The 13,347-nt window shown below is 34.5% G+C and overlaps 2 protein-coding genes across 4 annotated transcripts in view; one reads left to right on the top strand and one right to left on the bottom strand.

Annotated features, from left to right (window-relative positions):
* Window positions 1-28: 28 nt before the first annotated feature.
* LOC307172418 (myelin protein P0-like) lies at window positions 29-4,392 on the bottom strand. Of its 2 annotated transcripts, none has more exons than XM_079894792.1 (6): window positions 4,167-4,392; window positions 3,076-3,438; window positions 2,236-2,344; window positions 1,802-1,827; window positions 1,297-1,328; window positions 29-1,139 (listed from the first exon to the last, which is right to left on the bottom strand). In XM_079894792.1, the coding sequence occupies exons 1-6, from the start codon at window positions 4,225-4,227 to the stop codon at window positions 909-911; spliced, it is 822 nt and encodes a 273-aa protein (XP_079750918.1). In that variant the 5' UTR covers window positions 4,228-4,392; the 3' UTR covers window positions 29-908. The 2 variants fall into 2 exon arrangements, with proteins under 2 accessions (XP_079750918.1, XP_079750917.1); XM_079894791.1 differs by having other exon boundaries at window positions 76-1,139; window positions 1,802-1,824; window positions 4,167-4,359.
* A 1,218-nt stretch (window positions 4,393-5,610) lies between these two features.
* Window positions 5,611-13,347, top strand: part of LOC307172417 (cell adhesion molecule CEACAM6-like) — a 68,507-nt gene continuing 60,770 nt past the window's right edge. For both annotated transcript variants that reach the window (XM_079894789.1, XM_079894790.1), the window contains exons 1-4: window positions 5,611-5,708; window positions 5,797-6,129; window positions 8,848-9,123; window positions 9,239-9,499. In XM_079894789.1, the coding sequence (XP_079750915.1) occupies window positions 5,657-5,708; window positions 5,797-6,129; window positions 8,848-9,123; window positions 9,239-9,499 (922 nt within the window). In that variant the 5' untranslated portion in view covers window positions 5,611-5,656. The remainder of the gene's footprint in view (window positions 5,709-5,796; window positions 6,130-8,847; window positions 9,124-9,238; window positions 9,500-13,347) is intronic.

Here is a 13,347-nt window from a genome sequence, read left to right on the forward strand (position 1 = left end):
GAAGGAAGGAAATAGCAGAATCACATATGGTCAAAAAGGTCACAGAAACTCTTTTTTATTTTTTATTTTAAAATAAACATTTCTATACAAATGTGAATTGCATTATAAAATTATACTTATTTACATAAATAATAAGATCAGAGGATATTTTAAGTGAATGCATTAAGGTCAAGGGGGGCAGTTTTAGGAGTTGAGGGGCTTCCACATGTTATGTTAAAACTATAGATTGACAATGAAACTCATTTGGAATAAAAAAAAATATGAATTTGTCTTTACAACATGCATTTTTCAAAATTACTCTCAACCCTAATGCTGTGTACAGACTGGATTTTGTTTTTCTGCTTTCTCCAGACAATTTTGTTCTTCTAAATCGAAATCAAAGCCAACAAAGGGATAAAAATACATATGTCTTGTAATCAGCACATTTCCTTCGTTTTAAGAAGATTTTTGACTTTTTCATAGACCACACCAAATCAAGTCTACCTAAAAAGATAACAGGCACTCTTTTTACCAAAACACTGTCAGCGTAAATTTTTGGGCCGTTTTGGCAGAATAACAATTAAGGCTTGTTTACACTAAGAATAATAACTATATTTGTGCCACACCAATGAACGATAAAGTTCTGTTTATTTCAGTTGTATGCTGCAGTTATGCCGTCTGCCGCTTTAAATGCTCAAGGTAGCTGGATTCTAATCGGCTGTCAATGTTTTTTTTATCATTTATCAGCTGAAAATTGTTTTTTCTTAAAGTGATTCCAGTGATATTGTTCCTCTGTGGTTATCGTTATAGCTCATGGTGTGGTTGTGTAGACTTACTTATTGTTAGAATTAGAATGATCATTAACTTACAGTTATCGTCATTTGTGTGAGCAGCCCTTTATTGTTTCTACTGTTCAAACACCTAATTCTTCAATAGAAACCTGCAGTGGATGTGACGTTTGTACTCTTTTTTTTCACCTGTGCATACACAGTTTCCTGCTCTTCTGTGTGGACACCTAAAGCCGTCTGATTGGCTGAGGCTCGCAGTGATGTTAAGCGACTACTGAAGCAAACCGCAGCGTATTCAATGTCCCCTGATGGTGAGGCGCTTCTGTTGACTTTGCCTGTTTTCAGTATCGTGGCATCAGCACAAGTGACATCCTAATACATGGGTGAAGAGAAGTTTAGTCATTTACAGAAGCCTGTGGCCTATTTGGCACTTGTGAAATACCATATGACTTGAGATTCAGGATTGATTACGTCTCTCACTAGATCATTTTTTTCTCCCACAGTCATTCTTAACAGCAGGTTTTCTCACCTGTTGTAGGTCATCAGGGCTCTGAGTTGTATCTAGTAAAGAGGTAAAACACTGGTCAAATAGGAATAAATTTCAAAGAGGAATGGAGTGAGAAGTCTACAGGTGTGACTTGAAGTGCAAAAGCAATTGGGAAAGTATAGCACCCCCTATATGGGCCCCCTTGGGCCACGGGACATTTTTTCATTGTTTTTATCTGAAAATCTGTCCCCATTATTTTGAAATCTGTACTTTTAGTTTAAAATCTGTACTCACCGGTTTTTTAAGCCATGCTCTCAACTTTGCAAGTTGTATATAAACTGCACCCATAGTATGGTTAAATAATTAATTTTAAAATTGGTTCCTATTTACATTTAATCATTTAGAAGACACTTTTCCAGCATCTTACAAATAAGAAACATCACAAGCAATTAATCATGAAAGAATCAGCGATATGTGCAGTTTAACACTGAGCAATTCCTTTAAAAAGAGAGATTTTAATCAACCCATGCTTGAAGTTTATACTTACAATTTGCGGAAGTCGTGCCGGCTCTTCTGCCATGTGTAGCAATATATAAAAAGAGAAATGTTAAAGGTCTTTTAACATCTAAACTCATTCACTTCCATATTTAATATCAGTATGTCCTTTTATAGTTCCAGGTTCTGCAAAGATAAACAAGATAATGGAGTACATTGCGTTTTGCATATTATAAAATGTCTAATGCTGGCACAGTTTCTTGGTTTTACCTGTAGTATGCATACAAATGCACGGATCAAAAATTGAATAAATATTGAATAATTTAATGAAAAATTGGGCAGCTTTTGAAAACAGATTTGTTTATTTCAAAAATGTGTGTATTAAAAGCTCTGTTTTCTGTTGGCATGAATCTGTCATAATTCAATGTAGATCCATGACATTACAAATTAAGAAATGGCTAAATGCTAAATGTTTTAGTCACATACCGTCTGTTGATCAGGAACAAATACCCCACAGCAGCTGTAATCACAGTGATGAACACAACAGCAGTCGCAATCCCTACAGCCTCAGCGATGGACAGAACAGGAGGACTGCCTGTGGACAGACAATCAGGAGGGAGATCATAAATCGTAATAAACCAGCAATTTAGCAAATCAGTGGGTTTTGAAACAGCATTCATTATTGTAATGCACACTTTCTATTTTTCTTTCTCATTTTGTGATTTCATTCATTTTATTGAGTGGTATAAGCAGACGCATCACTGCTTATACTTATGGTTAGGGGTTTGTTCTAAAGCACTCACTTAATGTATTAAACTTATGCCGAGTCATGCCACACCATTTTTTAATAGCAAGATGATACCTATAATTGTGCCATTTTTTTAAGGGAGGTGCACAATTACTTGTCACAGAAACCAGACTTATTTTTGCAATGAAATAGATGATCAAATTCCATAGATTTGACTGCATGAACCCGAGCTCTGTCTATATCTCAGAGGCTGTGATTGGCTACACCCTAACAACAAGATAGCAATGCGGACAATACCCTGGCATCAGGAACTATTACAGCAGAGGCAAACTCAAATCACCACCTCTCTGTCTGGAATACTCAAACACAGACAACCGGAGTGATCCAAACAGGGAAATGTCCCAGAGCAGCTCAGCCAATCAAATTTGAGAATAATGTGGGGAACTGAAATTTGACCCCCACCAGATTACAGTATCTCAGTCCCCAGAATGGTTTATTTGTAGAGGTGGGTGTAGAGACAACAGAGTTTTGACAGAAGTTGGTAATTTCATTGGTAATTTCAATGAACCGTTGCATACCTTCTATGACTGTAAGAGTGGTTTGTCCTTTATAACTGCCGCTAGGGAAGGTTGTGTAGTCACAGCTGTAAACTCCCTGATCACTCATCCTCACGTCTCTGATGATGATGGAGGCGTCATGGATCAGAGTTAAGTTTGTACTGAAGCTGACTCGGCCGTTCAGAAATGTGTCATGCAGAAAAAGGCCATGGTTCATATTAAAGATAATGATTTCATATGTATTGGACTGATTGTACCATGTCCACTGTACTTGAGATATTTTGTCCTTTGTGTTTACATGGATGTATTGGCACAACAGTGTGACATCATGACCCTGGTTCCCAGTAACCTCAAGATGGGTGAAAACTTTCTGTCCATGCAGTACTGGTGGAGAGAGAGAGAGAGAGAGAGAGAGAGAGAGAGAGAGAGAGAGAGATTGATTTGCTAATTTTAAGCTAGTTTGATTTATCAGCTAAGTCTGTCTACACAGGAAATGTCTGGAGACAACATGACAGGGAGTGCTTATTAAAAAAGAAAGAGTTTAGCAGAATCAGTTGTCCTTATTTACTGTACATATGTCTAATATGTTTTAATCATCAACAATTTATTTTATTTTATTAAGCATTAATATAACATTCTTAGTGAGTTATCGTGAAATGTAAAAAAAGGAATAAAACTCCCAAAACCAAATCAGCCATGTTTCTTGATTCTTAAAGGTATAGCGGAGGATTTTTTTACTTCCAGGTGGAATGCCTATACTATTGGTCCTCCTAATTGTCAATCATTCTGGTGAATCAATCAAACTTTTCAAAAAGTGGAGAGGGCGGGTCTTATCTAAAATTCGGAAAGATCCTCCGCTATACCTTTAAATATAAAACTATGTTAAGAGATCTTGACAAATTCCGTTAATAGAAGTTTATATAAGTTCTGTATGACATGTTAGTGCGAACAAGATTTAGCACAAAGATCATTCCACAAAGGATTTTCACCATCTAGTTTAGCAAAATGTAATGAACAACAACAACAAAAACATTTTCAGCAAATCACATAATTCTATTTCTATAAAATTCTATAAAACAAAAAACAAATCAGTAAATGCAGTATTGACTTACCTGTAAACACAGTGGTGCAAGACAGCAGTAAAGGAATAAATACATTATGTAAGTCCATCATAAGCTTTAATTTCTAAAGTGATGGTGTAAACACCAGTCCATCTTATAAAAGAACTTCAAACTGTTCAAAGACATAAAGGGAAGTTAAAACAGCAGTCTAATGCCCTGACCATTTGTAGATAAAGACCTTTTAAAACAGCTGCTGAAAAAAGCAGAAATGTAATGCGCAGGCATATTTCCTAGTTGCTGCATTTGCAACACAAAACATTCTGTGGCTTTTGCTTGTGACTCACTCTGTGGTGTGCACTTTTCCGTTTCTAATTATTCACATTTAATGACCCCATAAAGAAAGAAGAAAATGGCAAATAATTGATTTCATTAGAAAAAAAAGAAAAAAAAAAAAAAAAATTAGGCTAGATCTAAATTATCTTTATCTTGCATGGAAATTTTATTGATTTGACATTTTGAACTGCTTATTTATGGACTTTAATCAGTAGGCCTACACAATATTTTATGACACTGTGACCAATCATATTCAAACCTGAACTTCTATCAAATTTGTATCTTTTTTTGGCAGACAAATCAAATAGGATATAACTGAAGGGAATTAGCAATTACCAACTTTATAAGAACATCAAGAGAATAAACAGCAAAAGTACTGTTTAATAGACAAATCTGCTCCATATGCTTCATAGATCTTATGGATCAGTACATGTTGTTGTGGACAGGCAGTGCTGGTGGTTGTGTTATTTACAGAATATCAATATTTCTCATTTTGATGTTGATTATTACTTGTTAGATTTTGATCAGATCAAGGGTTTACATGCAAGGAAAAAATGTAGCCTATATCTAATAGAGAATCCTTGAATACTGTATGCTTAAATACTGTATAAGATACTTTTTTCAGACATCAAGACTTTTATTTTCATGTCACAAACAACAAATGAAATCCAATTTAACTTTTATTGAAGTGAGATAAATAACTATAAATGGCAAGTAGTGGAGACTGGGGATGATCCATTGAGGTATAAAATGTTTGCCTATGTTATCAAACATTTATACATCTTTATCTGCTATAAGTCACTTATAACTTAACACTATAACTTACCCCTAAATTGTTTATGTAAACTACCAAGAATGCTGTTGTTATACCTTTCACCATGGGTTGAGTTAACAGTATACAGTGTACATATCATTAAAAAAAATCTATTTAAATGGGTGTACATCTGGTATTAAAATTGGATATCAAACTGAAACTGAGGGGACAATAAACTGCAGGGGGGCAGAAAAGTGTCATTCCTGCAAACAGTAGCCTAAAGAAAAATAGCGAGACTGAACTTTCTTTAATTTAGATGTTACATGACTGAAATGCGCTAGGTGGCGCAGTGAACTCTGCACTCTAAACGGCCGTTTATCATTAACTGAAATTTGATGTAAATAAATAGTTCAGATGATTTGAGCTGCAGATCCTGACAGATGAGAGCTCGATCATGATTGTTTCTCGTCGTTTATACTGGACGCTGTGGATGTTGCCTTGTTTTGGTGAGACTTTTTAGATATGAACTAATGCTGTATGTTGTTGTTGGATTAGTTAAGTAATTTAATTGTATTATTTGTCTTTTTTTCTTAGGACAATATTTCGGTCAATATCTGAAGTTTCCTGATCCGGCTAATGGAGCAGTGGGAGAAAGCGTGGTGCTCGCCCCTGATAACCCACCCTCCTCCACATCCATTCAATCTCAATGGAGTTTTACTTCAACTTCAACTTCAACTCTTATAATTACAGTAGCGTCTGGTGTAACTACAGTAACCCCCGCATATGAAGGCAGAGTTAGTTTTGACAGCAACACACTCGCTCTGGAGCTGCAGAATCTGAGACTGGGTGATACTGGAAAATATAAACTCAGTTTAACACTTTCTGCTGGAGATATACTTACAGGAGAAACTTCACTACAAGTGTTTGGTGAGTGTGTTGCTAAAACTTGGTTCAGCATTTTCTGTAAAATAATATCCTGTAAATCTTTTACATTAAATTAACAGAAAACTATACTGACAACCCCTGCTGTCAGTATTTTATTGTTAATTTACTGTTTCCCTTCTGTAATCTACTTTACAGCATACTGGAATAATACCATGCAAGTAAACACATTTCATTTGGAGAAACCGATCTGAACAATTTAACATTAAAAACTATTAGTATTAGTCCTGTGAAATTATTTCATTTGAGTCCACTAAACAAAACATTTCTTAATCAGTGTTGGGTGTAATTCATTACTAAATAATTAATTACTGTAATTTAATTACTTTTCCCTTGAAAAAGTAAAGTAAGGAATTACTCTTATTTTTTCTGTAATTTGATTACAGTTCCTTCTGATGTAATTGCATTAAATACTGTATAGAACAATTATATATACAGTCATGTGAAAAAGAAAGTACACCCTTTTGAATTCTATGTTTTACGTATCAGGACATAATAAAAAATCATAGATTTTTAGCAGGTCTGAAAATAAGATAAATACAACCTCAGATGAACAACAACATGTCATGACATGACATTACTCCGTGTCATTATTTATTTAACCAAAAATGCCAAAATGGAGAGGCCAATGTGTGACAAACTAAGTACACCCATGATTTAATTGCTTGTAGAATCACCTTTAGCAGCAATAACTTGAAATAATAATTTTATAAATGACTTTTTCAGTCTCTCACATTGTTGTGGAGGAATTTTGGCCCTCTCTTCTTTACAACGATGCTTTAGTTCATTGATGTTTGTGGGCATCTGTTTGTGCACAGCTCTATGAAGGTCCTACCACAGCATTTCAATCAGGTTGAGGTCTGGACTTTGACTGGGCGTCTGGGCCAGTGCAACAGCGTGATTCTATTCTTTTCAGACATTCTGTTGTATTTGCTGCTGTCGGACAGATGATCTCACCTTTATAAGATTGTCCGGGGCCCGAGTCATCAAGCTCGACATCAGCATCGGCATCTTCATTTGACTTTATTTTGAATATTCATTCACACCACACTACAGGCAAGCAGTATATACCATAGGCTATTATCCGGCAACATATCCAGTAAAATATGCCATGACACATTGTAATATGTCATGTGTTGTTTTTCATCTGAGGTAGTATTTATATAATTTTAAGACCTCCCAAGGACCAGATGATTTTTTTATTTTGTCCTGATAAGTACAACCATAAAATTCAAAAGAGGGTCCTTTCTTTTTCACTTGACTGTAAAACAATAGTGGATTTAACAATCAAAATTTAGCGTCTAATGATAAAATGTATGTTTTAAATGTAATGTTCTCCTTTTAAATACTTTGGTCAGTTCAAGAATAATTTATGCAATTTTATATTATTTATTTTAAAGAATTAAAAGAGCAGTTTCATGTCTGTCCTTGTATTGTTCAACTGGTTTACTTTGATATTTGATTTAGAAAGTAATTAATAATAAGTAATGCAATATATTTTAGAGAGAGTAATTAGTACAGTAAATTAGCAACACTGATAATTAGTAATTAGTAGCTAGTAATTAATTACTTTTTTAGAGTAACTTACCCAACACTGCCCTTAACACAAAACTTAACTGCAAATTGTCTTGGAAAAGTTTTACTAAACTATGGATTTGTATTGTTTTCCTTTTGTCCCAGGCCCTGACATTCAGTTTTTTCTATGAAAATCCATTAAACATAAATTTTATGCATTACAAACTGTGGCAATCTAAACAGACACCGAAATAAACCATCTCAATATTTAATAGGAATTGATTTATATATATACATTTTACACAAATTGCTGATTTCCTTCATTTTTGGCATTATGTCCATCAAAACAAACAGGTTTACCTCTAATAAAAGGGTGTTTATCAATGTGGCGCAAATATTCAAACATAAATAAACCTATCTACACTGTAAAAAATTTGCTGTAGTTATGCAGCTGTTTGCCAGTAACTTACTGTAGATTTAAATTTATGTTATTTACTGGCAACAGTTTGTTCAAAGTTAAATGAACATTAAACATTAACAAGTCTTTGTCTTTACAGAATAAAATTATAAAATAACAATCTAATGCAAAGCATTCTGTGAACCAGAAATCTTCATCAACCTTTTTCTGTTTTTTTCCTTCAGATTTTGGTTCCCAGAATGCTTTGCATGAGGCTGTTATTTTAGTTTTATTCTGTAAATATAAAGACTTGTTAATGTTTAATGTTCATTTAATTTTGAACAAATTGTTGCCAGTAAATAACATCAATTTAAATCTACAGTAAGTTACTGGCAAGTAGCTGCCAGTAATACTGTAATTTCTACAGTTTTTTCTAACAGTGTAGGACTTCTGTACAGCCCTGGACACGCAAATTTGAGATTTAGGGCCTCCCTGACCCCTGCAGTCAAAGACCCCTGATGGCCCCATTGGCATCTCCATAATTTTTTTTTTTTTTTTAATACTATACTTTGCTAGCCATTTGTTAAATAAGGGCTATAATGGTTGCTTGATTCATCAGACTTGTACTCACATCTCTGTGGTTGTTGTAGTCCTAATTTGGCAAGTTTCTGCCATGCAAAAGCACAAGGTTTTTTTTTTTTTTTTTTTTTTTACAAATGTTAATTGGGTCCTAAATGTGAAAGACTAATTTTAGATCCAGTGTATTTATTCTTTCTCTTTTATTTACACAGATAAAATATCTAATGTCAGTCTTATTGGTCCAGAAGAATCATTAATAGAGGGCAACTCAACTGCTAACATCACCTCTGAGGGAACTGGCAGCGTCACCTCTGTGGAGTGGATGATAGATAACAGTCCTCTGTCTCCTAGCAACCACATCATCTTCTCACCTGATAACAGATCAGTGTCCATCAGTCCAGTGCAGAGATCAGACAGTGGGGAATATCAGTGTACTTATAGAAACCCTGTCAGCTCTGAGACGGTGAAACACAGCCTGATCATCAACTGTGAGTGTTAAACATTTAAACATCAAGATGACTTGAGCTCAAACCTGATGAAATATAGACATACTTCAGTGCTCAGTTTGTCCCTCTGACAGTGAGTCTCTTGTGTTTGTTCTAGATGGACCAGAAGATGTTTCTATTGAAGGTCCAAATGAGGTGAATTTAGGGGTTCGAGTGTCTCTGTCTTGCTCTGCAAATTCTGTACCTTCTGCCTCATTCAGCTGGAGGTTTAATGGAACGGTCACCAATGTGACCACACACACTTTCACCATAGAGAAGACTGACTTCACACACAGTGGAGATTACGAATGCACTGCCTCGAATAGTGTCACAAACAGTAGTGCCTCACAAAGACATGCTTTACTAGTTGAAGGTAAGTGTTACAACTAACTCTAAACGTGTTTTCAACTTTTGATAACCAGTGTTTTGACCTTAGGAGCATGTCTGTTACCATTGGAGCTTTCTGTTGTCATCATTTTCTGCTGTTTTGTATGTACATCTCTATTGCTCGTAATTGCCTTGTGTTGTCTTAATTATTATTATTTTTTAATTATTAAGGTTTTGATACTGTGTATTTAAAGTGTATTACAATTATTATTGTGTGCAGTATATGGCCTTGGTGCTCTGTTTTTTATTGTATCTTTCTATAGCTGGTGGTGGAGGAGGAGGACTGACATCAGGAGCGATAGCTGGGATTGTCATTGGAGTTTTAGTGGCAGTTGCAGGCATTTGTGGTCTGTTTGTCTATTTAATAAAAACTAAGAAAATGTAAGTAATCTGGCACCTCCTGGTGTAATTTGTAATCACAGCTTTAATTTGACATATACATTGTTACCATTAATAATGTGTGTACAAATCACAACTTGTATCAGCTTCCAACGGGTCTAAATCCACATATAACCTTTGAAGATCTCCATGATTAAAAAATATTCTTGTGAGATATCAAACTCAGAGTTTATTAATTATCCAATTACAGTAAATTTCCCTAACATTCTTTTTTTTTTTTTAAATACATAATACAATGAAACTGCATTTTTGTTATATACTGCATTTTTGTGAGACAGAAATGTGGTAAAGATTTTAAATAATTTATTTGTCTTAACTCTACAGCCCAATGTTAAACAAAGGAAAATCCAGTGGAGGTATGTTTCTTCGTAATACCAACATGAGTATGGTTTGATAGAGACAACACTGATATTGATCATCCCATTATAGATTTCAGATGATCAATTCACATTACAAATGATTCAGTACATATTTCTCTCAGTATCAAACTTATTGAATGTTTCTTTCTTTAAGCAGCAGCAGCAGCAGCAGCAGCAGCAACAGCAGCATCAGCAGCACAAAGCATACAAGAGCCTGTGAGTGACTTTCAGTTTTTTCTTCTCATCACAACCATTCTTTTCATTATAGGACCCACTTTTAAAACTGTTAATCTGATGTCAAATGACACTTTACAAACACTTACAGTAAAGGTGTTTTTCAATAGTAGTAACTGATATTCAGTTGTTCTTCCTCTTCTGTCTCTTGAGTCTTTTAACTCATAGCGGTAATTAAAAGGTGTATGGCTTTTATAGCAGGAAGGATGTGTGTATTTTTACTGTCAGCTCAAATGGACTTTAATCATTCACATATTACTGCACAAAAACATGCTGAGGATTGCAATTAAACTATGGATGTTATTAACAAAAATGCAGTCATGATAAGCATTACTACTGATTAATAGTGGGCTTTCTGTTTCATGATTTAAATATCAGCAACATTAACTTTTTACCACAATTTTAGCTCAAGAGACATCGTCATTGTGTCTGATGTTGTGATTATAATTTAAGAAAAACAAATAACTATTTGTAGGAATCACACTATGAAGAAATCATTGATATCCAGAAGATAAGAAGAGCAGTTCCGGTGGAGAGGAAGGAATCTAATAAATACGAGAATCCCGATTATGAAGAAAATGAAGAAAATGAATATGAAAATGTAAATGTAAAGCACTGAGTTTCAAACAGTCCAAGGGCTCCTTTACCTCAGGTGAGCAGGTTAATTATATTTAACCCTTTGATTCACAAGCTATGCAAACCCCTTCTAACGCACAACATGGGTCTAAAAAGACCCGTATTCATTTCCTATGTTATCATGTTTCTATGTTTCAGCATTTAATATTCCATGATCTATGAATTCCATGATCCATTAATATACAAAATATATTTTCAATGATCACAAATTATTATTTTAATATTTCCTTACTACATCAAGTTTACACACATGGGTCAAAAATGACCCATCTAAAAAATGACCCATCTATGCAAGCGTGATAAAACAAAAGATTAAAGACAACGTTTTGTTAAAAGAACCATTTTAGCAGTTATTTAGATCCACACATTTACTGTGACACTTGAAATATTTTTATTTGCCACTTTGTCACGCATAACATACACATATAACCGATAACACTGAAAATGAACTGTAGCGTAGTGAAACTGACGTGAATTGTGGTGAATGTGACCGAATAAAAGAAAATAAAACTGACAAAATAAAATCACACAGGGACAGCGCCATCTCAGATTGCCATCGCAGTGCTTACATGCCTCACAAATGACAACTACACGTTTGTGCTCCTTACACACAGGCCTGGTGCACTCTTCGATTGGCCCTCCTGTCTGATGTCTTCCTGTGGCCGGGTGGTGGCTGCGTTTTGTTTTTTAATAATTTGTTACATTTATATAGCGCTTTTCTATGTATTCAAAGCGCTTTACATGGAAGGGGAGAATCTCCTCAACCACCACCAGTGTGCAGCATCCACCTGGATAATGTGACGGCAACCATATTGCACCAGAACACCCACCACACACCAGCTTACTGGTGGAGAGGAGACAGACTGATGAGGCCAATCAGTATATATATATATATATATATATATATATATATATATATATATATATATAATGATTTGTGGAAATCAAAAACAAGATATTTAATGAATACCTGGATTAATAAATGATAAAAATACATTTATTTCGAAGATTCAGCAAAGAAACACTCAGCCATGATTGAAATAACATAGGGAATGAATACGGGTCATTTTAGACCCATGTTGTGCATTCTGGGTAGTGACACAAAAAAGATTTTTTTTCGAAAAGTAAGAAAGAAAAAATTTAAATAAGGATTTGTAATGATCTAAACAAGTTAATTGAGGAATACCTGGAATACTGAATGATGAAATTAATTTCTTGCAAAGATATAGAAAATAAAATCTCAGTTGGGTCACTTTAGACCCATGTTGTGCATCAAAGGTTTAAATCCTGTCCTGTTGTACAGCATTATACTGTATGTGTGCTTTGGCTGCATCATAAAACACGTGTATTCTGTCCTGTAGTCCTGCAGTAATGTTAGGAAATCATTTGCTTGGATTCTTTTATCATATGCTTGTGTAACTTCTCTATTCGGGTATCAAACCATCCTGAGGAAATGAAGACTGAAACATCTGCTTTCTTTCTTTCTTTCTTTCTTTCTTTCTTTCTTTCTTTCTTTCTTTCTTTCTTTCTTTCTTTCTTTCAAAATGCAGGCCTACATTAAATCTATGCAAACAGAACTCAGTAGAACAGATTAAACAGCTGTTCTTTACATAGTCCTACATATTTCCCATCTTGTCTGTTTATTTATTAAATACTTTGGCTAGTTTTTAAATATAAATTATATTTATTTATAATTAATAAATTACTCTGGCTGATCACATTCACCAAACAGTTTATCAGAAATCATCAGATACATCCTCATTCTTTCTTTCTTGGACTGGGAACATACAAGAACTGTGATTGTGGGTAATAAAAACAGAGGTTTCATGGTTGAGATTCACCTTTAGACCCGAGCACAAAGTCATACAGGGGAAAGAAATGAGGAAGCGACATGGTCGTAAATAGGGAGTTTTGGTAAAGAAATGTATTGTTCATTATCTTTTTCAAAGAATGCAATATAAATACTGTCCTGTTATTTTAATTTTCTTTGCTCAAAATGAAGAGTTCGTCTTGTTCATTCCACCTTCTGGTTCTGGTGTTCAGCTCTTTTGAATATTTAAAAGGCCACATACAGTAGGCTACTGTAGATTTTTTTTCTTCATGATGTGATAACACTGACATACAGATGATAAGAGTTTATCAAGGCAGATATAGTGAGTTACACTTTAACTTGGTTTTTTTTTTTTTTCATGAGGATGAGTGATTTTCATCA

Source organism: Squalius cephalus (genome assembly GCF_949319135.1).
Source record: "Squalius cephalus genome assembly, chromosome: 15".
Classification (NCBI taxonomy): Eukaryota; Metazoa; Chordata; class Actinopteri; order Cypriniformes; family Leuciscidae; genus Squalius; species Squalius cephalus.

Coding starts and splice junctions, on each gene's coding strand:
- LOC307172418 (XM_079894792.1), bottom strand. CDS start 4,227: ATGATGGACTTACATAATGTATTTATTCCTTTACTGCTGTCTTGCACC. Junction 3,439..4,166: donor TTGCACCACTGTGTTTACAG/GTAAGTCAATAC, acceptor TCTCTCCACCAG/TACTGCATGGACAGAAAGTT. Junction 1,329..1,801: donor CGGCACGACTTCCGCAAATT/GTAAGTATAAAC, acceptor CCTCTTTACTAG/ATACAACTCAGAGCCCTGAT.